This window comes from Calonectris borealis, chromosome Z (assembly GCF_964195595.1).
Source record: "Calonectris borealis chromosome Z, bCalBor7.hap1.2, whole genome shotgun sequence".
NCBI lineage: Eukaryota > Metazoa > Chordata > Aves > Procellariiformes > Procellariidae > Calonectris > Calonectris borealis.
In genome coordinates, this window is record NC_134352.1 from 63714958 (window position 1) to 63740967 (window position 26010).

General features: G+C 36.2%; 1 protein-coding gene across 3 annotated transcripts in view; it reads left to right on the plus strand.

The window, feature by feature from the left end:
- Positions 1-24430, plus strand: part of ADAMTS6 (ADAM metallopeptidase with thrombospondin type 1 motif 6) — a 150265-nt gene extending 125835 nt beyond the window's left edge. For all 3 annotated transcript variants that reach the window (XM_075136489.1, XM_075136490.1, XM_075136488.1), the window contains 5 exons: positions 5948-6077; positions 9482-9686; positions 16122-16298; positions 17482-17638; positions 23628-24430. In XM_075136489.1, coding sequence (XP_074992590.1) covers positions 5948-6077; positions 9482-9686; positions 16122-16298; positions 17482-17638; positions 23628-23737 — 779 coding nt within the window. In that variant the 3' untranslated portion in view covers positions 23738-24430. The remainder of the gene's footprint in view (positions 1-5947; positions 6078-9481; positions 9687-16121; positions 16299-17481; positions 17639-23627) is intronic.
- The last annotated feature ends 1580 nt before the right edge of the window (positions 24431-26010 follow it).

Sequence of the window (26010 nt, forward strand, 5' to 3'; positions counted from 1 at the left end):
TGTGTGTTTTTACTTTTGTATACATTTAATAATAAACTCCAGTAAGTGCATACCACCCTTTTTTAAATGTCTTCCATGCTTAATAAATTCTAGCAGTAAATGGCAACAAATGACAGCATTTATTATCTGGAATTTACCAGGTATCCTAAGGCATTGGTTTTGATTTCATTCATTCTATTAGAGTTTATCTCCAGATGAGTTCAGTGTCTTAGATATTCCTGGTTTGTTATGAAATAGTCAGTATACTATTATAAGTAAATTGATTGCTGTCCAGTTTTCTTTGCTGCTTATCACTCTTGTAGAGTGGTGCCTACTATGTTTTTTCATGCCCTCAGATGAATTATGAAACTGTCTTTAGACAAATAAAACATACTTGTCCTCATCAAGAAAATGTAAGTTTGGCTCTGTGATGAACATCTTGTGATCTGATGAGTGAACTCAGAAAGTATGTCTGGGTTAACCAGCATGCACTAGTTTTAGTGATGCAGGATTCACTATGTATTGGTACTGGCATCTTTATAATTAACTGTTGCAATTGCAAACCACAATTTTTGGGATTGCTTTTAAAAATAGATATAGCATTTACATGCCTGCAATTTTAATTTAAGAATAAAATGTGCTCCATGTAATTTTAAATTTGCCTGCTGAAAGTCATGCAGACTACTTGTGAATTGAAATCTGCAAGACTTCTCAGTTCTCTGGAGATTATGGTCACTAAACCACTGGAGTTTTGTTTTCTATTGGAATTGCATTGACCAGTCATGAGGACATTTTATGTCTTTTATTATAAACTATAAATCTGTAGATTTGAAAGCAGAGTGTTTCTGTCTAATTGCTTGTAATTATTCCCCCAAGAGTTTAAATGAACTTGTTTAGCTGTGCTTTTTAGATTATTTTAAGAGAGACCATATACTCAGGGAAGAGTTGATAATTTAAAAGGATTTTTTTAGGGCCCACAGGGCTTAACCAAGTTGTAGCTGTTGTCTGGGTAAAAACTGCACTTCTAGCTTTTCCATTTCTTTTTCTTTTCTTAAAGTTAGAATCTGAATTTTGTTTCTGAGATTTTATTTTAAATAACAATGTAATTAGACAGCAATGATGTAAAGTTTACAGACTGTGTGGCAAGATGCTGCAGAACATTTTAAAACTGGATTAATATATCTCCTGGCATGGATTAAAGATTCTTCACTCTGTGTGTGAATAGTGGTGAATACTGTTTTATGGGTGATATGCTACCTGACCAACATCCAATAAATAACACGTCTGACTTAGATTTTTTTGAAAAATGAGCACAATGATAGTTTGTGTTCATAGTACGTCAGAATACTTTCATATTACATAGCTCCTCAGAAATGAATTTACTGAGGCTGCCAATTTTTTGCCAAAGCCTAGAAGGAGATGTGTCTGATGCCAGTAGGAAATTCAGTGAAAACATAACATTAATATCTATGTTATCCCGTAAATATATTTGTGAGAATGGTATGCGTCATTAAAATGCTTAATTCTAAAGTGTGTATAAATTATTATTTTTAAGCAATTACATTTGAGGTAAATATCATTATGAAGGCAACATTCAGCCTATTTTATCAGCCACCAAGAGAATTAAGGCAGCTTGTGATAGAAAGGATAAATGATTATTCATCAGTTGGAGCTGAACATAAGTTCTGTATCAACTAGCAGCACCATGTTACTAGCATTGCTGTTTGGCACCTTTTAAATACTATTTCTTGTCATGGTGGAGTTTGAGTAGAAAATTGCAAAAGAAATGCTCCTACTCGGGTTGTCAGATCTGATTTTAATTATTCTCATGTGTTGGCAGTGTTTGCATAGATTATAGAATTTGAAGTGAATCATCTTGTCACAACTTCTCAAATATTTAGATCTTCCACTTATTTGTCAAGAACCAAAGGAAGAGATTATAAAGGAGAGCCTAATCTGGTAAACATTTTTCTGTCTCTTTCATGCTGCAATTGATATGTCTTTTCTCTACTAAAATAATACTAAAGGAGTAGGGAACTGAAGAAAATAATCTTTCACTCTGTGTGTGTGTGTATATGTGTATATATATAGGAAAAAATATATAACAACAACATTGAACTGCTAACTGATTTGAAATTTTGAAGAAAAGTATAGAGATCTAGAAATAAGTGACAAATGGGGCAAAGTGTTACATGATAGGTCATGCTTGACTAGCCAGATATATTTTAATATAAAACTGATTTTCTAGACTGAGGAAATGTTGTCTTTTGTTGTCACCTACACCTAAAAAAGAATTAGGAAAGCTTAGTAGACAAGAGGCATGCTTAAAATGTAAATTACTGGGCCAAAAGGCAGTGAACCTAGTGGGTTTCTTAAATGGCTCATGAGACTTCAGTTTTTCTTGTTCTGATGGCAGCATAAAAAGTAGAAAGCTCTGATGAAATTTGCTGACAGTGCAGCGCTAGGAGACATGTGGGGAAGACTGGGATATGTTGTAGTCATGATAAAGGCAGATTTGATTTTAGGATGTATTTATTTAAAAGTATTAATAACACTGGATACGGCACTAGTAAAATCCCTCTGGAGTACTGGGCACAGTTTGTATTGTGGCTGTAATAAACTCAGGTGTGAGCAGATGCACAGAAGGGTTGTGAGGTTGACCAAAGGAATGGTGTATCTAACAACCCAGAGACTGCAAGAGTTGCCGTGGTTAACACAATAGTTACTTAAACTGAAAGACCATTTTGACTTCAAAATATTAAATTGGCAATTAATGCATCTAGAATAGAAATTGGAATGCTTATAGTAGTCACAGGTGTGAAGTTCAGAGAAGAAGAATGTACCTGGGCTTAGAGTGGAGCTTGATCAGTTTTTGAAAGGGGTTACATAAAGTGATTCCCAGTAATAGAAGGGTGTTGCTTCTAGTTGTATGTTCCAAGTTCCTGTGTTCCAAGGTTATTTAATTGCCCTTATAGTGCAAGATGTCACTGAATTTCAGCGTTATATCATTTCATGTAGTTGAAATACTAGGTGCTGAGAATGCAATAAATGGAACATCTTTATCTGAAGCTCTAAAATCTTCGATACCTGATGGATGAATATCTCAAAGAGAGCATTTGTATGTTAGCACAATCAAACAACAGCTGTGGAGGCATGTATGTCAGGCCCTTGAGAGTCCGCCATGCTAATGACTTGTTGCTCAATTCCAACTGGACCTAACTATCTAGCAAAATGATTTTTTTCCAACATGTAAAGCACATAAATTGAAAAATAGAAAAAAAAATGGAGATTGAATACTGTTCAAAAATGCTGTTTTCTTTTTAGCTTCATGTAGATTTATGTATGTAGGATACACTTGGAAAACAGTCTGGCAGCCTTCTGCGCCATTTAGTGGTACCTACCGTTGTCTAATGCGGCATCCAGATACATGTAGAAAGAAGAGCAAATGGAAGAAGCTGATTGGTTTACCTGGCTCACCTGTAAGACATATGTCTCATTAATCAGTATCTTTTTCATAAACAAAGCTTACTTTAAAATGATTGTGATGTTTATGGACAACCTGAGATGTCAGACGTGTGAAATGATTTACAACCTGATTTCAAGTGCCTACTTTGTGAAAGTTATGTGTAGCTGTAATCAAAAAGGAGATATCCCAGCAACAAAGCTCCGGACTCTGGATTTAGATACTACAGTAGAGTGAAGACTCCAGCATTAGGCATCTTTGGTCTCAATATGGTTAATGATTTTGAGGTGAGGTGAGGAGGCAAGTGATTTTGAGGGTTGATAGGGTCCTCACGTGCTAAACAGGCATCCCATAAGAAACAGTATGTTGAGTGATGAATCTAATTCCTCTCCTGCTTGTCAGGAACATGAACATTAGAGTTGAGGACACATGGAACATTTTTATGTGCTTAGGATCCAGACTGCTGGGTTTTCCTGAGAGTATTTGAACTAACAAGGCTCTGTTTTTAGGTGAGGGATAATACGCATATTTTGCAGGATGCCATGACAGTTATCTATTAAATGGCAATTCCCTGGTTGCAGAGTGAAGAGATTTCGTCTGCGAGTACAACTGCAGAAGAGTATCTTAACTGTGTGCAATAGAAAGTTGAGGCGTCTAAGAGGGTAGCGAAAGGGAAGATTTTTTTAATAAGCATTCTGGGCCACAGTGCAGCCAGGGATTCAAGAGTCATGGGGCCCATGGCAGAAAGACAAGAAAGGGGTTTAATCTATAACCAGAAAATAAGACATTCGTCTAGGCAGGTATGGATTTTCATCTGTGCTCTCAAGATGGTTTAGACATTTCATATCAGACTGTAATGGAATAAAAACTAGAAACAATCTACAGAGTAGGAACGACAGTCTTACCACCTTAGCTAAATTAACCACTAAGTCACAGAAGTTACGGTGTGCTCATGGGAATTAGGAATCCCCTCAGCATGAGAAGGGATCATACCTACTCTTGCATCTGCAGCCTCGTGGGGGGGTACATGCCATCCTCAAGACGCATGAAAAAGGAGGTTTTCCCCATGTCCTTTGCACGTAATGTCATGAAGAGATTTCACATGCCTCTGTGTATAGACTGAGAGACTTGTGTTCATAGCCAAGCAGGATGCTTTGTGGGCCAAACTTCAGGCATCTCAAGGCTACGCTTGACTCACTGTTGGAATTAAATACCTGAACTCTGTATAGGTTACATTTTAGGAACCAAAGTAGGAGATTTGATTCTTGTGCATAATGAATAACAAAGCAAGCAATTGCAAGGTAAGTTGTTTAGATTGTTTAAAATGACCAAAACTACAAATACTTGGTGAAAGAAATCCCATGTTTTTTGTGGGATGTTTAGTGTCTGAAAAACATATTTGTATAATTAATTTTATTACTGCACGTCTACCTCCTATAAAAAGCTTGTCTTAAAATGAAGAGAGGGCTGTAAAGTAAAGTTGGCAGATATTTGAAGCCAGGATGTTTTAATGTGTATTTAATTGTATGCATTTCACGTTTTGGAAGAAGTTAAATAATTGCTTCTCTTTTTAAGAAAGATTCAGGGTTTTTTGCAACTTTCTCATACAAATAATCCTATTATTTCAATATTATGACTACTCACGTTCAGTAAGAACTGTATGTGAATTGCAGATCCACAGTCTTTTTATGCTAGCGAACACCATACAGCTTGCTCTAAAAAGAGAGGAGGAGGCTGTATATACTACTCTTCACAACAATATTCTTAGCTGCACTGTTGTCATATGTTCTTTAATGCCTTTCTTTAAATCCTGTTTTTTAAAAATCAGAAAATGTGCTTAACATGCTACCTTATAACGTTGCCTTGGCAGTTGTGCGTCATTATGTTTTGGGAATAAAAATCAGTTATAAACTGCCCTGTTGATGGTTAACAGTGAAAGAGGAGCTGGGAGTGCCAGACAAAATGAGCTTTCACAGAGACAAACTGCATCTTTCAGAATGAATAATACTTGTATTATTTTAATGAAGAAAATGTTTATAGGATGACATGTATAAAATGCAACACTGTTTCCCAGTATTGCTGGTTTATTTTAAACCAGAGCACATAAACAATAATTCTGCATTGAAGTGTGACCACATTGTATTTGGTGATGTTTTCTTTGGAAACATAAGTGTCTTTTACTAGGAGAGGAGGGTAGACAGAAAATGGATTTTGTGCAATATACAAATAAAAACAATCTGTTAGTAAATCTATAAATATATTCCCTTTGTTTTAGAAAACAACAGCAATTTAAAATACTCTCTCAGTGGGGTGGCCTAAAATTGAACGAAAATGAAAGATTTATTGTGGTCAGGGGGCATTCAGTCAATTGGAATTCACACCCCTGCAGCATTCAGCCAATTAAAGTGGGCTAGGAGGATTAATAATCAATACGTGAAATACGCTTTTACTCAACAAGTAGACGAGCAAGAATGATTAATTAATGGTGTTTCATTTCATCCCAAGGTGTGCAGAAACAAGAGGTAGTGTGTAAAAGGCTGGATGACAACTCCATTGTACAAAACAATTACTGTGACCCTGACAGTAAGCCTCCAGAAAACCAAAGAGCCTGCAACACTGAGCCTTGCCCACCTGAGTAAGTCATTAATCACTAAGATGGACATATGTTTTGAATAGATAGAAAAGTTTTTGTAATTTATAATAAATCCTGTTGACCGAATGTGTATACAAATCTGATCTAGTGTTGGGGACCTGTCTTACCAGACAGGATATTTGGTTTTGGTTTTCGGTTATGTTTTCTTGTTCCTCCATAATCAGTTGTGGAAAATACATACTTTGACCTAGGGGAGGCCTGATTTGACTGAGGAACAGTGGTGTTTAAACTACACAAAGCAGCTCAGACATTGTAAGTAAAAAGATACTGGCAAAGCAGTTCCTTAGGGTGTAAGTGTCAGATGTGGTGAATAGTGCTCAGAGTAGAACTTTGGGTTGAAGTGTTCACATGAGAAACGGCAAACATAGAAACTGCTTAGTAGACCAAACCATTTACTGATAATAGTTTTGTCAAACAACTTACTTTCCAGGATACTCAGTGTTGTACAGTAATGCTGTGTGCCTTTAGGATTAGGTGCCTACTTGGTTACATCTATTTAGTTTTATTTTTAAAGATAACTGTATGCTATATATTGAAAAGATAATTAAGAACACAGCAGCTCATTTGTTCAAAAATGAAATTTGGCAAGGACCTATAGCATAGTATAATCTTACTACAAAAGTTGTTTAGAAACAGTTGTAATACTTTGCACTAGAAAATAATTTCAGATATGCACAACAGCTCCTTATGTTTTGAGATAAATAAAACTTGTGGAAAAAATGTGGAAACAACAGTTTATTGATTCACAAGCTCTGGTTAGTTCAAGTTTGGTGATAATCTGCAGCTATATCTGTAGCAAATCTAATTGGGCATGAAAATCATTAATGCTGATTAAAAAAGGTAGATATTGCACAATAAAGAAATACTGTGGTGTCTTTTAAATGTCTCTTAGAAACTGTAGAATTATAGCATGAAGGACACTGGGAGGAATGAGACAAGACTATAATGCATTAAAATCCCAACAGGTCTTCATGAAGCCAGTTTCTTCCTAGAGTATCAGCTGCTTCCCTGGTGTGGTGACTGGTTGCAGGATGGCAGAGCAATGTCTTCTACACTTACCCCCCCTGTGTCATGTACCATACTCATTTGACATAAACAGAAGTGAAGCCGTTACACTGCTCTCACCTTGGTTGTGTTTGAATGTGAATGTGCTGTCTCAGAAACAGGTCTAAAGTAGGTCTAAATCATTGTCCCCACAGTCTATGTGTAAATATATGTTTACCCTGCAAGGATATGCACTTGGATTCTGTTTGGATAACACTGTTTAGCATGGCTATAAGTGCACCGACTAAACTCTCACACCATGTACCTGAGAGCAGAACTTGGAAAGTGGTCATGTTTAGTCAGTTCCTTTTTAACAAACACATTCCTATCCTTTCCTTTGTGTGGCTTAACTATTAACAAACTAGCACTTTAAAAAGTAGTGTTTACATAGTTATTCCAAACTAGTTAATTTTTATTTTTTGCACTGACATTATTTAAAAAACAAAAACAAGAAAAAACCCCCAACCCACAAAGCGGGACATTTCTGGATTCTCCATCCAGTACAGCAGGGACATTGATGAACATGGTGAAACTCAAATCATCAAGATTCAGAAAGTGTGTTAATCAGCATCTGCTTGAATATGTCAGAGCAGTTCAGCCCACATCTGCCTCCATTCTGATGTTCCCCACAGGGTGAATACAAAGTGCCAAACTCCTAAGGAAGGGTTCTTGATTCCTGATCCTGTAAGTAGTCCAGAAGAAGGCTGTTCAAATAACAGATAGTTACCCAAAGAAGTTTGACCCTTTTGGCTGGAAGATTTATCACCCAGTAAGACTTACTCTTTACATAGAGTAAGCCAAATATTTCCTTTTTTAATTAACACAATTCCGCTTTCCTTGTGGTGTATACCAAAAGTTATGAAAATGTTACTCTTTCTAACTGAATGCCAGTTACATTATACTTGATGTCACTGAGCAGCAGCAAAGACTATATTTGTTCACAATATTTTGTTTGTTATTACAATAAGTAACTCTTAAAGTTCCAGCTTTCAAGAAATGATACAGGTAACTCTCATAGTTCTCATGAATTATGAATAGTACTGTCTTGTCATACAGTATAAACATAAAAGGTACCTGAGAATGCATTTGAGCAAATCACACTACCAACTAAAAATTAACACTTCAGCCTCTCCGAAGCTCTGAAGAGCTTCTAATTCTCCCTACTGTGGTAAAAGTGTAAGTTTGGTGGCAAAGAATCACAAATTAATTCTCTTTTGCTGGGAAATTAATGACACAATATGGCATATTTTTTTGCATCTTTGCATTGATCTAGGTTCATATTAGAATATATTACACATTCTGTAACACAAGACAGGACAGCAGTACATTTATTTTGACAGAGGCTTCAGAAAATGACAAATCTTATGACGCAGCTCCAAGCGTACCTCCAGGAACATCCACAGTGACTGACATGCCTGGCATTTTTGGCATGTTGGCAACATGTGATAGCATACTAAACTTCACCTTCATCCTTTGCAAGGATGATTCAGGCAAGTGTATCTAATCAACATATGAAATATTGAAGACCAAATGTGCTCGATATTTCCAGTCAATTGAGCTGCATTAACCATTCATCGGGGGCGGGCGGGGGAGGAACGACATTACAGCCAGATTAACAGCTGCTTTAATCTCTGCGGCAACACAAAGTAATCTAAATATACTGTACAACTCCTGACTTCTACTATGTACACGCAAACACTCAGAAGTTCCTCCTAGCAGCTGTCATGCAGTGCTTTAAATTTTTTAAATATTTGTTGAGGTCATTATTTTATGTGATGAATTCATGTTTTACTAGTGTTAGCTTTACTTACTCTAATAAATAAGAATTTTTGCGTTTTATAAAAAAGTTTAGAAATATTTCATAATCAGATCAGAACTCTCAGAAAGCTCAATTTTGAGATCAAATTATTTTACTGTAATGGACCTAGAGAGACAACCATCTTGGCTTTTAACTTGTGCTGTAACCTACAGCAATGGTTCCCAAACATTTCCAGTTGCAAACCACTTTCAGAGAAATAATTTCAGGCAAGTCCAGTACAAATCTACTTAAATAGTTTTGTCAGGCTCAACACTCCTTTCTAACTACTACACCCTAGGCTGGAAATAGCTGTTCTACAAAAATACGAAGTAGTATTATTATTGGAAGATATGATTGCAGTGAGGCATAAATTAAAATGTTCAGTAAGAAGACCCATAAGTTTCTACTTTATTTCACCATGAATACATGTATTGTTAACAGTAAGTTAGGTTTAGTAATTTAAATTATTTGAATTCTGGGTTTGTGCAATTTCTACTCTGTTTCTGAAATGCATTAACTGAGTCTTCTAACTTTTTCTATCCAGATGGTTTATAGGAGATTGGTCAGAATGCAGTAAGACCTGTGATGGAGGAATGCGTTCACGAACAGTTCTCTGTATCAGAAAGATTGGACCTTCTGAGGAGGAGACACTGGACAATACCAACTGTTTAACACACCGGCCTATTGAAAAAGAGCCCTGTAACAATCAGTCCTGTCCCCCACAGTGGGTTGCTTTGGACTGGTCAGAAGTAAGGAAATTTTGCGATGTTAGCTCGTTGGTAATAGTGGAGACAAGAGCTCTGACCACTGAATATTAGTACATTTTCTATTGCTGCTTGCTAAGTAAAGGATTAATAAGAAATTCAAAACCTCATAAATTTAGTATTGAAGCAGCTTTTTCTTTTTTCTTCCCTTCTATGTTGTCAGTTCTGTTGTTTTGTTGAACATTTGAACGATTATGACCTTGTTTTATTAATCATAGTAGGAAAATACTAAAATACAAAATAGAATAGTAAAGTAGTAAAAAAGCCCCAATGAAACAAAAAAAACCTAGAATAGCCATTTGGTATGAGATAATTGTCTTAAAGAAAAAAGCAATTTCCATTTCCATTGTTTTTTGAACAGGCAAGTAGCTGGATAGTAGAGATAGTGGGTTTACAATATCAGGAGCCAGAATAAACTGCTTTTTTTTTTTTTTCGAAGTAACCATGCTGATGTAAAGCATCACCTTTCTTAGCAACATGCCTCCAGAGGCATGAAAGTTGATACTCTTTTTATTAAAGAAAGAACATCTTTCATTAAGTATGGTGATGATACCTGTTACAGTATAAGCCAAGTTTATACTATACCTTGTTCTGATTGAAGTATTAAATTTGACGAATGGGAACCAGTGCAGCTGAAAGGGAAGGCAGATACATTTGAATGGGACTGTATCATAGGCAAATCAGAGTGCAAAACTGTCTGTATGCTTTTTCAGATCCTTGCTCTCCAGGACTTCCATCTCACCCCACTTTTTATCTCAAAGTACCCTTTGGAGTACTTACGAGTTAGGATTTCCTGAGCTTCCACGTCTGTGTCCTTGCTGTCAAATGCAGCTATATTATATAATTGCTTTCATAAATTGATTAAACTATGTTTTAAAATTAGTTAGTTTGGGGGTTTGTCCCACTGCTTCTTGGAGAACTATTCCAGAATTTCTTTGAATTGCAAGAAGTGTTCTAATGTTCATGCCAGTTTATACCTGTTTGCTTTTGTTACCTGAAACAGCTATTATTCCTACCTTCCTTTCCAGCTATTGTTCATCAGAAGTGAATTAATCTTGATCACATTCTGCTTTCATGTTTCAGTTTGAAGTTGTCTTTTTGGGAATGGATGGCTAGAGTTAGAAGTATTTATTATCCCTGAGGAGGTTTCACATGTGCCTCATTCTTTTGTTTCCTGCCTCTACTGAAAATACGCATAACCTACAGTGTATCAGTATACCCTAAATAAGCTTCTTCTGTTCCACAGCTATCACAGATTGATTATGTAAAGTCATCTTACACTCTCTTAATATATCCAGATCTTTATCCTCCTTTTTTCATTTCTTGGTTGTTGTTTTTTTTTTTTTGGAAATGCATGATCTTGCATGTCATACTGCCAAAATTCACTTCCTTTCAATTATTAGTGTCTTCATGGTTGTCCAGCTCTTTCTGTAGAGCATACCTCTGTAGCATCAAGGTCAGTTAATTATCTGTGCTGTCTGCTAGTTTCAGTAATTTCAGAAACACTGAACAACTGAAACTACTTTTGTATGAACATCAGTAAGTAGACGGGAAAGAAATATGAATCAGGTCAGTCCTATGACTGATCCTAGAAGGTCTTTGCAGGTAACATCTCTGAAATCCTAAACTTTACCCAGTTGTCATCCCCCTTCCAAATACTTTACTGATGCCCAGGTAGGTTAGAACTGTTGCACTTCCTTTGTCTAAAAAAATGAAAGGAGACTCTATTAGAATAAACTGGGGAGATTTACCAGTGATATACCCATGATTCATTGTATCCCATTTTCTGTGTACTTTCTTGCCTTTAAACAGTCTTTCATTCAAAGTAAGTGATAAATCTCTGGATACTATAAAGAAGGTTGATATGCCTGTAGTTGCACAGATCTCTTCTCTGCAGATACTTTTAGCTCCAAAAGTTGTTACAGTTTCTGGAAATTCAAAGCGTAAAGAAGGAAGCCTACTAGCAGTACTTTGAGCACTCACACTCACAGCAGTGATACAGAACAGCTCTTACCATAATTTGTTAATACAGGTAACATAATTCACTAAATCACAGAATGGTTGAGGGTGGAAGGGACCTCTGGAGGTCATCTTGTCCAATCCCCCCTGCTCAAGCTTTTTTTGTTATTATTGTTATACACATTATTTTTCTTTGAACAAAAGAAAAAGGTGTCATTTTGCTGTGCTGTTCAAATGGTTTTGTTTTGTAAGGAATTATGAATGAATTTTAGTGAGCTTTTACATCAGAGAAAAATCTTCTAAAATATAATGTGAACTTCTGAAATTTTTTTGTTCTCATTAGTTTATCAGACAGATGCTTTTGCTTATATTCTGAGTCTCCTGTTATTTGTACCAGGTTTTGTTGATATTCCACTATCATAAAACAGATGAGTCATTCCCAGACTGTACCTCAATCTCTCTCTAGTTTATTCAGTTTAAGGAAACAGATTTTTTTTTTAATCAGTTGTATAAAAAGTTGTGGCTTTATATCCTGAAACCTGTAGAAAAGTGGTTTCTTTCAGCAGCTTTTCTCAGTGTAGATCAGGACCTCAAGAAACCTAGAAATGGCACAATGAATCTTAGAGTGTGTGTTGTTCTACATGCAGAACAATATTTTTTTACCCCACTGTTAGCCAGCATTTCACACAAGAAGTAGGGTATCAAAGTCAAGGCAGAAAAGGTATTAAATAGTCCTTGTCCCTACCTGAAAAGGTACAGTGTTTTCCAGCCCTTTGAAAATGAATCTGACCTAGAGCAGAAAGGAAGGGAGTGAGAAGGAAAGAGTGGATAAGTGGGAGAGGATGTTCAGTTGAAGACTCTATCATACCACATCTGTGGCATTGATAGTTTGTAAGCTCTTTGCATCCATTATCACAGTACTTTATTTCCGATTGGAGTATATAGGCATCATCTCAGTACTAACAAATAATAGTATCCAGATAACAAGTTACAGAGCCATAGGTATATGTCGCCTATATACTGTTGCCCTTTAGCTACCTCCTCGGGACATTGCTCACTAATACATCATCCTTAGAGCTATCAACATTGCCACCCTCATAAGAAGCTTCAACAACTTTTCAAGGCCTTCATATCCAGCCTTTTATACAGCGGGAGCATGTTAGAATTTTGAATAAAATGATTCTAATGTGAAGATTCAAGCTCTCCTGAGATTCTGGTTGTGATGGTATTTAATCAGGATTGTGAAAAAGTGCCGACTTCTTTCTGGTATGAATTTTGCTTGCTGTAGCTTGGCAAACTGTCTTGACTGATGACACCATTTTAATATAATGAGATTCTCAAATAGCTTTTTTTTTCTGTTCAGGGTTCCCAGAAATAGAATGTATTAAAATCCCTATAGTAATATACATGTAAACATTTATGTATAGGTATTTATATGATTTTCTGACAGAAGCATGAAAAATGAAAATGAGTGAACTCAAAAAGTGAAGAGTTGAATACTGCTTCTACTGAAACCAATGGCAAACCTTGCTACTTTTCTCTGGAATGCATTTCTAAAGTTTTATTTTCATACTCAAAACAAGCAATATGTGATACAAATTAAACAATTATAGAACTCTTATATGCTAAGGCACTTGTTGAACATCAATATAGATACACATTTTTTTAGTCTTCAATGATATTAACAAGAAATTCTGTATCTTTATGGTCAGAGAAACAAAAACATTTTGTAAACATAGAGATTAAATAAAGTCCTTAGGAGAATGTAAAAGTGCTTTTATCAAATAGTAATTAAAGCTAACAGTATCTTGCCCAGTGGAATGTAGTCATTCTTGGGTAATGTCAGTTTTGCCATAAAATTTTTCACGCTTTGCAATAGTTGAGCTTTGACTGAATTATTCTGCCCACTGTAAATTACTTCTTTTCTATTTTTCCAGATAATAAAATAAACTGGCAGAAAATAATCTAAGGATTTCTTGGGAAGAGTCTTATCAGACAAGCACACTTACTTTGCATTCATATTACCGTTAGTCATGACTTCCACTGAGTGAGTCAAAAATTCTAGAAGCGTTTAGTCATGGAAGACATTTCTTCCTGTTTTTGTTTGTCTGGGTATTTTGTCTTGCATTTACTTGGGAGACATACATTTTTTGTTGAATTCTACTGATGCTTTCTATTTTTGGTGATTCAGTATTGTTGTAGGCAACCTACAACTTACTTCACTTTCATTTCTGGGGACAGGGTGTAGTCCGTCTTATTTAGCGGCTTAGACATAGATAAAAGAACGTGTCTTCAAGCAGGACTAGAAAATGGATGCACCTAAACTCAAATTTTGATCCTCAAACTCTTGCTTATTTACTAACACATTTTAGAGATTATGAAACAGCATAGGCACATTGGGTTTTGACATTTTTGACAAGGTCCTTTCAACCTTATCTCTTTTCTGTTTGTTTTTGACAGAATGCTCAATCACTGAGAAGAAAAGATTGAGCACAAGTGATTTTTAAGCACTCAGCTAGGAAGGGCACTTGCTTCTAGTTCCTGCTTAAAAGTCATGCATTTTACATTAAATATTTGTGGGAGAAAGTACATGCAACGTTCCATGGAATTTGGACCAGAACTGGGGAGTCATGATCATGATGCTGAAGACCTCACATATTCGTTCTCATTCTTTTTTGGTCTCTATTCAGCATTAATGTTCTTTTTGCAGTTCAGCCAGAGAGGTAGAGATCTTTCTTCTCTTACTTCCCTCCTTCCCCTGGTTTTCTAGTAGGCAGGTACTTAGGCTACACAAGATTTGGGTTTAAAGCCCCTTCAATATGAGGATGATTGAACCTGGCTATTCTGTATCAGAATTCTAAATGCTGAACTACTGTAGATAAGGAGGCAGTACCTTGATAGGAAAGGATGGAATAGGATAGGAAAGGAAAGGCTAAATTTTAAGGAAAGTGATTATATACCCAGTTCTGCATAATAAACTCCAAATGGAGGACCCATCTCTTTGCAGTCCAGTTTAAGAATCTAAATCTAAGCAGAGATAAGATTTAGGATAAACCTGTCCCTTCTGTATTGACTAGTTTAGGTGGCTCCCACTGAGAGATTTTCTTAAAGATCTTATTTTGAGGTATATATATACACACATCTTTACATATGTATAGGGAATATCGATACCTACATAGTACTGTGGAACTGTTTTAAAATTTCTTTAAGTTAGGCAGAGATGCTTCAGGATTAGGCATAAAACAGTAAAGTTTGGATCACTGAAGTAATTTTTTTGAAAATTAATCTTAGGGTTTTTTTTTTCCCCCCCAGTAATATACGGACTTGTTTTGGATGTGTGGAAGGCCTTTGGTGTGCGACCTTCAGTTCCACGTAGTATTATTTCCCAGATGATGTTTTGTCTCTACAGCTGCTTTCATATGAAAGGCAGTTCTACTCTTGTCAGGTTTAGCATAATCTGTGTGTAACGTTTATGCTATCAGAAACTGATTCTGGTCCAAATACTGCAGATATGCTTATGGAATAAAGGTTAACATGCCCACAGGGAATTCTAAAACTGTGCTTGCAAGATCTCCTGGTCAGGTGTTAAAGAGGGACTGATTTGGGGAAGGTCTTGACTTTTAATTTTCTAGCACTTGTCTATTCCCCATTCTGCAGTTGTGCTAATATAAATGACCGTTAATAGTCAGTAGCAAAAAGCGGGGGGGGGGGTACAAATATGAAGAAAGGGGGAAAAGCAGAGGTCATCAGATCTGCTTCTTTTCAAATTACTGTTTTATTATCTGCTTGCTGTTAGAATGAGCAGAGTAGCGATAAAAGGAGGAAAAACAAGAACTGTGTGAAAACAGAATTAAAATTTAAGTAGGAAAGGAGTGAAAAGCATACATTGTAGGAGAATGCACAGTATTTCTGTCTGAATAGTCTGGTTTCTATGATGTCCAGTATAGCATTTATCTTCCCATATGTTTATTGAGGAAAAAAAGGGTTCATTGTAGCTCAGTAGACTGTAAGTGAGGTGGAGAAAGACTGTACTAAGTTCATATTAAGAACAGAGAGCTCTAATTTCTGAAATGCACATTCAAGTTTGTTTCATAATAGTGCTACCTGCGACAGACCTTTCTACTTTGCTAAGTGCTTTTCTTAAACCTAACTTCAAGGCTCTTATATATAAAAGTAAATACCAAAAAGTAACACCATAGCCTAAATATAAACAGCAAAGGAAATCTACTTTTATCAATTTAAAACTTATAAAACTTGAAGTAAATAAAGCAATCAATAGTCAGCTTGTTTGTGTTTCTAAACATTTTAAAATTATCATTATCCTCTTGGGAAAATGATGATTATAGTTTAATTGTAAGACCATTGAAGACCATTCTCCTGTTTTCCATAATAACATTTCTGACACTTTTACTGATGTTTTAATGAGATTTTCATTATTTATTTATATCAATATTTTTTCAGTGCACACCGAAGTGCGGCCCAGGATTCAAACACCGAATTGTTCTGTGCAAAAGCAGCGATCTTTTAAAAACTTTTCCAGCTGCGCAATGCCAAGAGGAAAGCAAGCCACCAGTCCGCATCCGCTGTAGTTTAGGCCGATGTCCCCCTCCTCGCTGGGTTACTGGAGACTGGGGACAGGTAAGATGGTTCATATAAGTATTTATTGCTGTTAATCTCCTACACGTTAGCACCTTCTAAGGATAAGATGTTGCTGGAAATGGGTAAGAGATGTTCCCATGATTGAAACAAAAGCTTCTCCCCTGTTTGTCTCGGATTGAAATGTGATTCTGAATGATAGTTGTCTGCTGAACTATAAAGGGTTTGCTGACAGCAATCTAGTTTCTGTATGCATTTTTTAAAAAATTAAATAGTCCTTATTACAGTTTGTTTGGAAGGGGATTTTGGGATACAGCAACATTGCAAGGTATAGTATTTTTAAAACACATTTAACTTCCTTGAGAAACATGACAGAAATACAAAGCCAATTGCTATTTTAGTAAGATATATATCTATAGCCACCAAAAAAACTTTGAGATCTGTATAATTTTACATAAAATACGCTGAATTACGAGACAGAGAGCTAAATTGTTACAGGACAGGCTGAATAGTGCTGCCATTATGCAGCGTTTCTAATTATGATATACTGACTTTGTTCTTTCTTTATGTTTTTGCATCTCAATTGTGATCAATGGCCTGTTTTTAAAGTAATAATGTTTCAGTTTCTAAGTTTGCTGAGTTGTTTGCCACCAAGGAAAATAAAACACTTTAGCTTAACTAACCAGAGGACAATCATTTATGGTATTACAGTCTAATCAGCTTTTCTTTTATAGTAGTTGTTCAGATGTGCATTTATCTTAAATTGATATTGTACTAATACCACTGTTTAGTTACAGAAATTAAAAAAAGTTTTGAAATAGCAAAGCTTAAAAAAAGTCCTCTAGGAGATTTGAATTCTTGTTCTCCTTGCTTTTTCTTTTTTATTCTAAAGTGATTATTTTTCTCTTGAAAACATGCACTTAATCTCAGACATGGTATATGAAATAGTGTAAATTATATTCTTATACCTCAAATCTGAACTGTTCAGGGAGCCAACATTGCATTGTTTATTTTCTTTGAAAGACAAGTGCTCGCATATAGTGTCAAAAAAGAAAAATTCTAAACTATTTTATGAAAATTTTCTGTATTAACCAAATCTCTTCAGACACCCGTCGTCTTTAAAATTTGTGCATGTGTACTGTTCTTGATTGCTTTCCTGTTACCTTGTTTTATATTTAAAAATTGGATCCAAATCGTTTTACTTTTTTATCTTTCTTATTTTTAGTGTTCTGCACAGTGTGGTCTTGGGCAACAGATGAGAACAGTACAGTGCCTCTCATACACCGGACAAGCATCCAGCGAGTGTCCAGAAACACTTAGACCTCCATCAATGCAGCAGTGTGAAAGTAAATGTGACAGTACTCCCATTTCCAACACAGAAGGTAAGTTTGCCATCTTAATATAATTATTCTGGAAAGAGTAAAGTGACATGGTCAGTATTACTGCATTAATTTATTAGTAAAAGTCTACATGACATCATCTCTCAGACTGTGAATGAATTTTTTACAATTATTTTCTAATTAGTCATTGTAGTTCAAAGGTGAAATCAATAAATACAGGTTCTTTGTTTAAAAAAAACACCCTTAAAAATATGTAGCCTAAGTCATGGACAAAATACTATTGTTTTGTGTCATTAATTTTCCAGTCTCTTTATTAGTTCAATGGAAATGTCCATAATAGCAGAGGGAACATGATATACTTCTCATCCACTGACCTTCTGCCGCTTCCATCAGTGATTAACGTAACAGTATAGTGGCAAAAATAGTTAATTACATGTTAGTTGAAAGACCGGGACCACTGATTTAATGCTACATGGTGCTACAAGCTTGTTCTTACACTTTGACTTACTTGTCAGCTTCTAATTAATTTTTCATTTCTTGAATTTATAATGTCTGTTTGAAATAATTACAGTATTTTTTACATGATACAGTCTAATTTAATCAGACTATTAACTAGCTTCATCATGACATATTTTTGCTAGAGGATGTATTAGATAATAATGGTTCCAGATCTGAACTCATAAATTGTCCAAGCCAACTTTTGAGGAAATACTGTCTTCAAAGTAGAATTTGAGTGCTAGGCAGTAAAAAAAAAACTTTCCTCATTGATTCAAAAAATTTAGAGTAGTTGCTCACCGCTCTACTCTATGAGTACATTTTATTTTGTGTGGAAGGGGAAAAGGAATGAAAAATTACCAAAACACACAAGTCCAAAAATCAAGAAAGATTGCACAGCAATAATAGTTCTTTTAAAACAGTTATTCCCTAAATTTTTATATTCCCTAAGTTTCGAGTACTTGACTGCAATGTCACTGACACTGCTCCTTTTAATATAACTAATCTCTGTGCAGTATATAATGGAGTATCTTTTACACAGGTTCTCCAACTGCATTAGAGTTTAACATTCTATTTATATGAAACAAATACTCTGATTTTAAATTTAAAAAAAAAAGGCAAATCTATGCCACAGTGTACCCTGATTTGGTGTTCATTCAATACCTACTGTATCCAGGTTCACACCACAGATTCCAAGTTGTCATAAAAGTCTGTCAAAGATGTCTGTGATGAAGAGGGAGCATACTAAAATCTTCCCAGAAATACACTGATGATTCAGTGTATGAGCACCGTAATTTACTGCTTGGAAGTTTTAATTTTAAATAGAGGCTTATCATTCCATGTTGTCATTTGAAAAACATCTTCATAATAGAATTTTCTTTGGTTATTTTAATTTGCATTTTTACGTTTAGTGCTCTCAAGTAACCTTTACATGATGATTATCAATCTAGGAAACTTTCTGCCCTTTAAAGCTCAAAGGCTAAATGGTATTTTATTTCCAAACACAGATGTTGACTTTTTCCAAAGTAAGGAAGGTAATAAAGTACTTATAAGTGGGCATGATTTAGTCCCAGTCTTCTCTTAATTTCAAGACGACAAGGTTGTGTTGTTACTTATAGTCATTACGTTAGTAATTCTTCAATATTTTCAGGAAAATACGCTAATCTCCTATAGATTAATACAATCAGGGGTTTTCTGTGTGTGATCTATGTACATTGGGTAGCAGTGGAACTGTGCAGGGTAACTATGAAAAGTAAGCATGTTCATAATAGTGTTTTTCAGGGACCTACATCTTCACTGGAAAATTTTTGGGATCCACAAATAGAAAATGTTGAAAATCACTTACATAGTATTCCAGGTGGACTTCAGCTCTTTGGCCTGTACCCTGAATGCGCCAGGCGTGAGCCAGCTCCTTACTGACAGCCATGTAGCCTCATTAGCGCAGTAGGAAGAATCAAGGGGAAAAAGAGACAGCACAATCTCTTCCAACAGATATAGTTCCCAACACATTGCCACTTAGCATCCCATTTTTGCTTATGTTTATGCTTATGTTGAAGGTATTTACTGGAAACCACTGATTATTTGTAAATGATTAAGTGATTTGGCTCAAATGGCTCAAAAGTCAATGTAATCTCAAAGTTCATTTAACGTTTAAAAATAGCTATATCCTTTCAGAAGAACCTTGCTGCAATCCATGAAATACTAAGGGTGCCCCATCCCCAAATTAGACAAAAATTTTGCCTTGAAGGTATTTTTTCAATACAAGAAGCACAAACTGAGGATTTGCAGAGTAACGTGCATTTACTGCCTTAAAAAAATCCTCAGACACAAAAGGAGGTGACATCTCTTGTGTTAGTAAAGTGTTAGCCTTTAAACAGAGAGGCATACCTTTTTCAGCATACTAGAGATGATGGAAAGCTTGTAAGATTTCAAGAACTAAGTAATCCTAAAGAGCACAACTGTTTTTGGGAAGATGATAATACTTTCTGAGAAAGAAATATTTGAGTTCCGGTATTTGTTTGTGAATGTATTTGTGAGAGAGGCATACTGTGCCTGTGCACTCACTTCTCTCTCTCTCCAGGTGCAGTGGGATGTGAACTGCGTATCAGTATTTAGGTTTCAGGGAAGGAGTCAGGTCTCTCAGAGGGGAGGTTCAGTCCCGTGGGAGTGCATGTGTGTAGCAGAGCATACCTGCTCGCACGTGGAGACGTTGTCCGCATGCCGCCTCGTAGCACTGCCTCGTGCTTTGGGCCCCACTGTGGGGCAAAAGCAGCTTCAGCCACAGGTCGTTGGTTTGCAGCAGGGTCAGACTAGCTGAGGGGATTCCCTTCCTGCGTCAAACCCCAGCAAACCTCCCGATTCCCTTCACTTGCCAAAATCCAGTGCTCCCAGCCTATGGAACCCGTTCAGCCATTTCTGGACAATTTAATTTTGCTAACCCAAGATAAGAACGTACATGTTTTTGAGGAAGCTTGAGACACTCTGGAGTATAATGATCATGTTGGTAAAGTTTGGAAACACTTTCCTGGGGAAAGTATGGGTTGTTTACATAAAATAAGAGTCAAAATTTTGGGGATACAGAAACAGTAAAAGAAAGTTGTGATATATCTTGTTACATTTTACATCTGCTTTAGCTTTTTGTTTTCTTTAAACTCTTCGTTGGTGATTTAGGATATTGTAGATGGGGTTTTGACACACTGCCATTGATAAGGTAACATTGCATTTGCTGCTGGAAGTGAACTACAGGCAGCATGTACCACACGATTTGAAATGTATTCAGAATTATTTTGTGCTCTTAAGTATATATATGTCTGCTGAATCTAGACTGCTAAAGGCCATCTGAACTTCACCTGAAAAACTATTTTATCTATTTTTATGTTATTTCAGTTTTCCTTGTATTTTGTGTGATATGTCTTTGCAGTCTCTTTAGCTGAAGGCATAGTGACGTTCTGTGATTTTATTACTGTAACAAGTATTAATATCGTAGTACTGTCTGATCTGGCCACAAAGTTCAGGAAGGGAGAGTTTAATACTTGTAGCTTACTGAAACTTATTAACAGTAGTTACTAGGAACGAAAAGGGCTCTGCTAAACTTCTTCCATTCAACCACAGTCCTATGAAGAATAGGCTACTTCATCAGCCACCATATCTATTTCAAAACTGATTTTTAAAACAGAAGTTGTGGGCAACTTCCAGAATATTGTCTCACTGCTGTCCAAATGGCATTGGCTGAACAGGGTCCAGTTTTAGTCAAGAGGAAGAATAATTTAAAGAAACATGAAATAGGATAATTTCAGATCCTACTTTTAGCAAAAATGCAGTTAGTGGCTTTACCTGTATTTAAGTAAATACAATGTGTATGAGGGTTATTTTTGGGATTGAGTGGATTTTTTAAATCTCGTCAAGATCAAGTAAACCTTTTTATTCCTCACTTCATTTATAATTCACCATCTGTCTCTCCTATATTCCCAGTCTTCATAAACACAAGGACCTGAAATATTTCTGGAAGATATTTGACCTCTTTTGGGAAGAGTTTTTGAAACTCAGTGAAACACAGTGACCATGTGTGGTTGCTGATAGAAATATGTCTGTTTCAACCAGCTACACCCAATGTCTTTTCTCCTGCCATCCAACTCTGTTTCCAAATTGAGAATTAAAAAATTAGAAAAGTAGTACATAAAACATGGGGTAGGTGGAATAAAAAAATTACAGTGAAAGCACTATATCTGTGTTAATGAAATGACAGTTTAAATCATTTCATGAGCTCTACTTATCTCAGTAAAAGCATGCACATTGCCATTATCAGAAATACTGTTCAGTACAGACCCTGAAGTTCAGCCTCACTAATGCTTTCCTAGGTTCAAATACTGAAAATTCTCATCTGCACTTAACTTGTTACTACAGTATGCTTGCAGCGTGAACACACTGTCCATAACTACCTGTTCCAGAGTAAAAATAATGTACTAGGAGATTGTCTGTAGAAGGAAGACAAATGGGAGTAGCTGAATAATTGTATGTGCTGATCGTGTTTCACTAGTACATTTTTTTTTTTCTTACCTGTTTGGTGTGTCTGTTGTCTCTTTCATATTTGGCTTACAGACATCTTGAAGTCAAGGAACTGTTGTTCTGTCAGGCCTTGGAGCAACAGTGTCCTGGCCTCCAGTCTTCACTTCTTGATATCAAACCAATACAAAATACAATAATGGTCAAAGTACTGCTAGTTCATCTCCTTTTTATTCACATTTTCTTTATAGCTGTTGTAATTTGAGAAAGATTGTAGGAAGAAGCCAGTATGAAATACAACCTTAAAAGAGTAAAAACTTGCAGCATTCTTTTGAGACAAATAATTCTCTGAGAAATTAATCTAACTTCATTCTTCCCATCACTTAATTTTTGTAATTCAGACTTGTGCGTTTTACTTTTTCTTCAAATATATCTCTCCCATCTTCCTACACGTGAGGCAAAGCTTATTGCCAAAGTCCTATTTTAATATCAGTCTGGAAGGAACTGTGCAAACGCTTTTAACTAAAAATCCCCTATCAGACATCTATCGCAATATTCACTCCAGTGCAAAGGAAATCTGCAGCAGCAATATCTGAGCTGTAGAACCTGAGTGTACCCCTGAGCTCTCAGATACAGCTGTATCTCCAGCTATATCAGAGTAAGAACTGAGTATGGACCAAACTATTCCGTTCCCTATTCCCACCTTCTTTCTACAGAAAGGAAATTGAGCCAGAGGAGAACCACAGCATATTCCAGTAGTGTGCTCCTGTAATGTACCCCCACAAGTCACTTTAGATACAACCTGTGTGGGATGGAAAAGAAGGAATCCTTCCTCCGCGTGGTTGAGCTCTTGTTCTCCCTTCCTGCGAGAGTTACATGCCAGTATGACACGGGCTGCTGAGGCAGTAAGCCCAGCATATAAGGAAAACAAAACTATGAAAAAAAGCTCTTACATCTCTATTACAGGCATAAAAATAGTTTTCCTCCTGCATAAAGGAAACTGTGGATGTGTGGAACCAAGCCTAAAGCATAATCCACCATTCAGTCTAGTCACTGAGCTCACACTGTTGGTGCTTTTATTCATAACACTTGTTGTATTCTCCATGCCTGTTTGCTGCAATGCGCGTTCTATTTCAGTTCTTACAAATGCAGAGGCATGGTACCAAATAGTGCGAATGTGTTAGATTTTGGATAACCTCTCATGGATGGATAAAATAACTCCTGAGAAAGAAGCTATAAAAGTATTGTAAGAAAAATGACTCACATTTCCTAGCTGTCTAAAGTGATCATTTATCCCAATAAATGATAATTCTTCCAAGACAAAGTGGGCACACTTCTAAATGTCTGGGAGAGAAGCCCTGCAAACATTTTTATGGCTTTTTAAAATATGTTGTGTGCACTAGGCGGGACTAGAAAGAGTAGTTACAAAGAGGGCAAAGTGGATGGATTGAGAAGCAGCATGTTAAATGTAAAATTTTCTTTGTACTTTAATTTTTATTTCTGATTTTTTCTCTTTAATTCTCTTAATTATTAGAGTGCAAAGATGTGAATAAAGTGGCATATTGCCCACTGGTGCTGAAGTTCAAGTTCTGCAGTCGAGCATACTTCAGACAGATGTGCTGCAAGACCTGCCAAGGACACTGACCCACAGAAAGCATAAGAATGTGCCTTGTTATTATCATTGTGGAAGAGTGTCCATCGAAGAGGGCCACACAGCGGAATGAGATTGACGTCCTTGCAAATGCATTACCCTGTGGAAAACGTAACCACTGGTCAGCTCCAGCTGACAGGATTTCAATATTATTTTAACTTCTGTGAAGTGGGATTTATTAATCCAAAGTGCTGGACACAGTATAAGGAGGGCATGCCAAATTGGAAAGATCCACACAACACACATAGAATAGCTTACTGTGGAACATTTGTGTTCTTTTGACTAAATCCAATAGTCTGTTTACCTCCTTGGACCATTAAAATAATTTTTATTATGGACTTAGCAATGACACTGAATCCATTTGTATTTAAAACTGTTTAAAATGTAGCTGTTATGACTTGGTCTACTATGGAAGTAAAAAAGAATCAAAAAAATGTTAAGTCATACGTTAAAAATGTTAACTATTTTATCTCACGACACAGCACCACACTTTAAATTATAAAATGAGCTTGGAAATGTTATTTAAGGAGCAGAAATTTAAAAAAAAAGAAAAAGTATTTTTCCTTCATTCCACCTAATTCCCTTTGGAGTAATCCATATTTCCTGAACACTGCTGTGAGCCATGTATAAAGCTATACTAAATAGAACTACCATGAGGGACTTAGTTTTAAGAGGTGCAACGGTTATTGCAGTGGTGCATGAAATACAAGTGTGCTATGAAACGAAATGAAATCTGTGTTGCAGGTTTATAGCCATCTTACCATTGTACAAGTGAAGCTGAGATTTCCACTGAAAAGAAACATATATCAGTATCATGGAGGAGGCAGACTCCAACAGTGGTGAAGACCGTATTGCCAGCTCCTTCACTACTACCGTACAGGTTGCTTAGAACTTACACTTTGACTCCAGCTCACTTTTGTTTACAACACCAGCCACAAAGAAGAAACAACTTTGTGGGCATCTAGATCTGGTTTACATGTTACTTTTGATTCTCCAAAACTAAGGAATTGCAGTGCAAAAGATAAGCCTACTGTGTAATAGCAACCATCCTTTCCAAAGCTGAAAGTTAAAATGGATTCCAGATGTTCCCTTCTTTGATACCATAGCAAGAGGGCATTTGTTTATGAGAAAGAATATGTGAATGTGTAGTTCAGGAGACCACATCCGAGTGGGCAAGGATTACAGCCAAAGAATAAATGTCTCGTGGAGGTATCTAGGTTCTGTTCAAATGAGAAGTCAAAAGTGTGCTTGAGCCAAAAGGCCTGTTGGACTATCAGGAGTAAGGCACACTGGAAAAGGGGTGGCTAGAATGAAGTCTGGCCACCGTCACCTAAATGGCCAGGTACATATTTAAAGCTGGACCATATTTAAAGCTAGGGGCAGCTTTCAGCATGAGACTGGAACAAACTCATGCCTCTGGATTAGTAGCTAGATGCCTTAACTATTCTGCTGCCATACTCCACTTATTTCATATTACCATATTTTTAATATTCACCAAATACTTTGCATTTTTAAATGTGAAACCAAACTACTTAGGCAAGTCACATTCAAGAATCTACCATAAAAGAAGTTAGTTGTCCTGCTCCTTTTCCTCTTCACTTTTCAGTAACAGACTCAAGGAGATAAGGAAAGAAGATACTTGTTTATATTAATATATTGTACTTGAACGCTTGCATTTTGCAGCAGGTACTTGATGAATGTGCTTTTGTGTCCAACTATGCCTCCTTTATTGTAGTGCAATTAAAATTATGTGAACAATTAATGTGTTACAAATTCTAACTCAAATAGCACTTTTTAAAAAAAGTACTCTTTTCAGTGAAAAATAATTTCAAAACACCATGAGATTGAAATGTACAGGTCTATTTTACCAATAACAAGCCAAATGTGTTGCATACTATTTACTAATGTGAATTAACATGGAACAATAGATATTGTTAACAGGACTCGTACTATGAAATCCCCCCAACGTATTGACAATCTGTCCATGGGGTTTTGTGTAGCCCACATATTCATGACCATCGAATTCCTGTCATCTGCTACCTCTTGCCAGTATTTCCACTTCCGTATGCCTGTGACCAGTGGAATTCATTTTCAGTTGGCTTGCGTGTATTCACATATGCTTATCTGCTGCTCTCATCACCATGTAAACAACTCCTGTTAAAACTGATACCAATAGATAAAAAAAACCAATCTTTGGGAGTTGCTCATAGGGATTAAGGGCAGTATGTAGTCCTTCTTTGTTACTGACTTTCTGTATCCTTTTAAC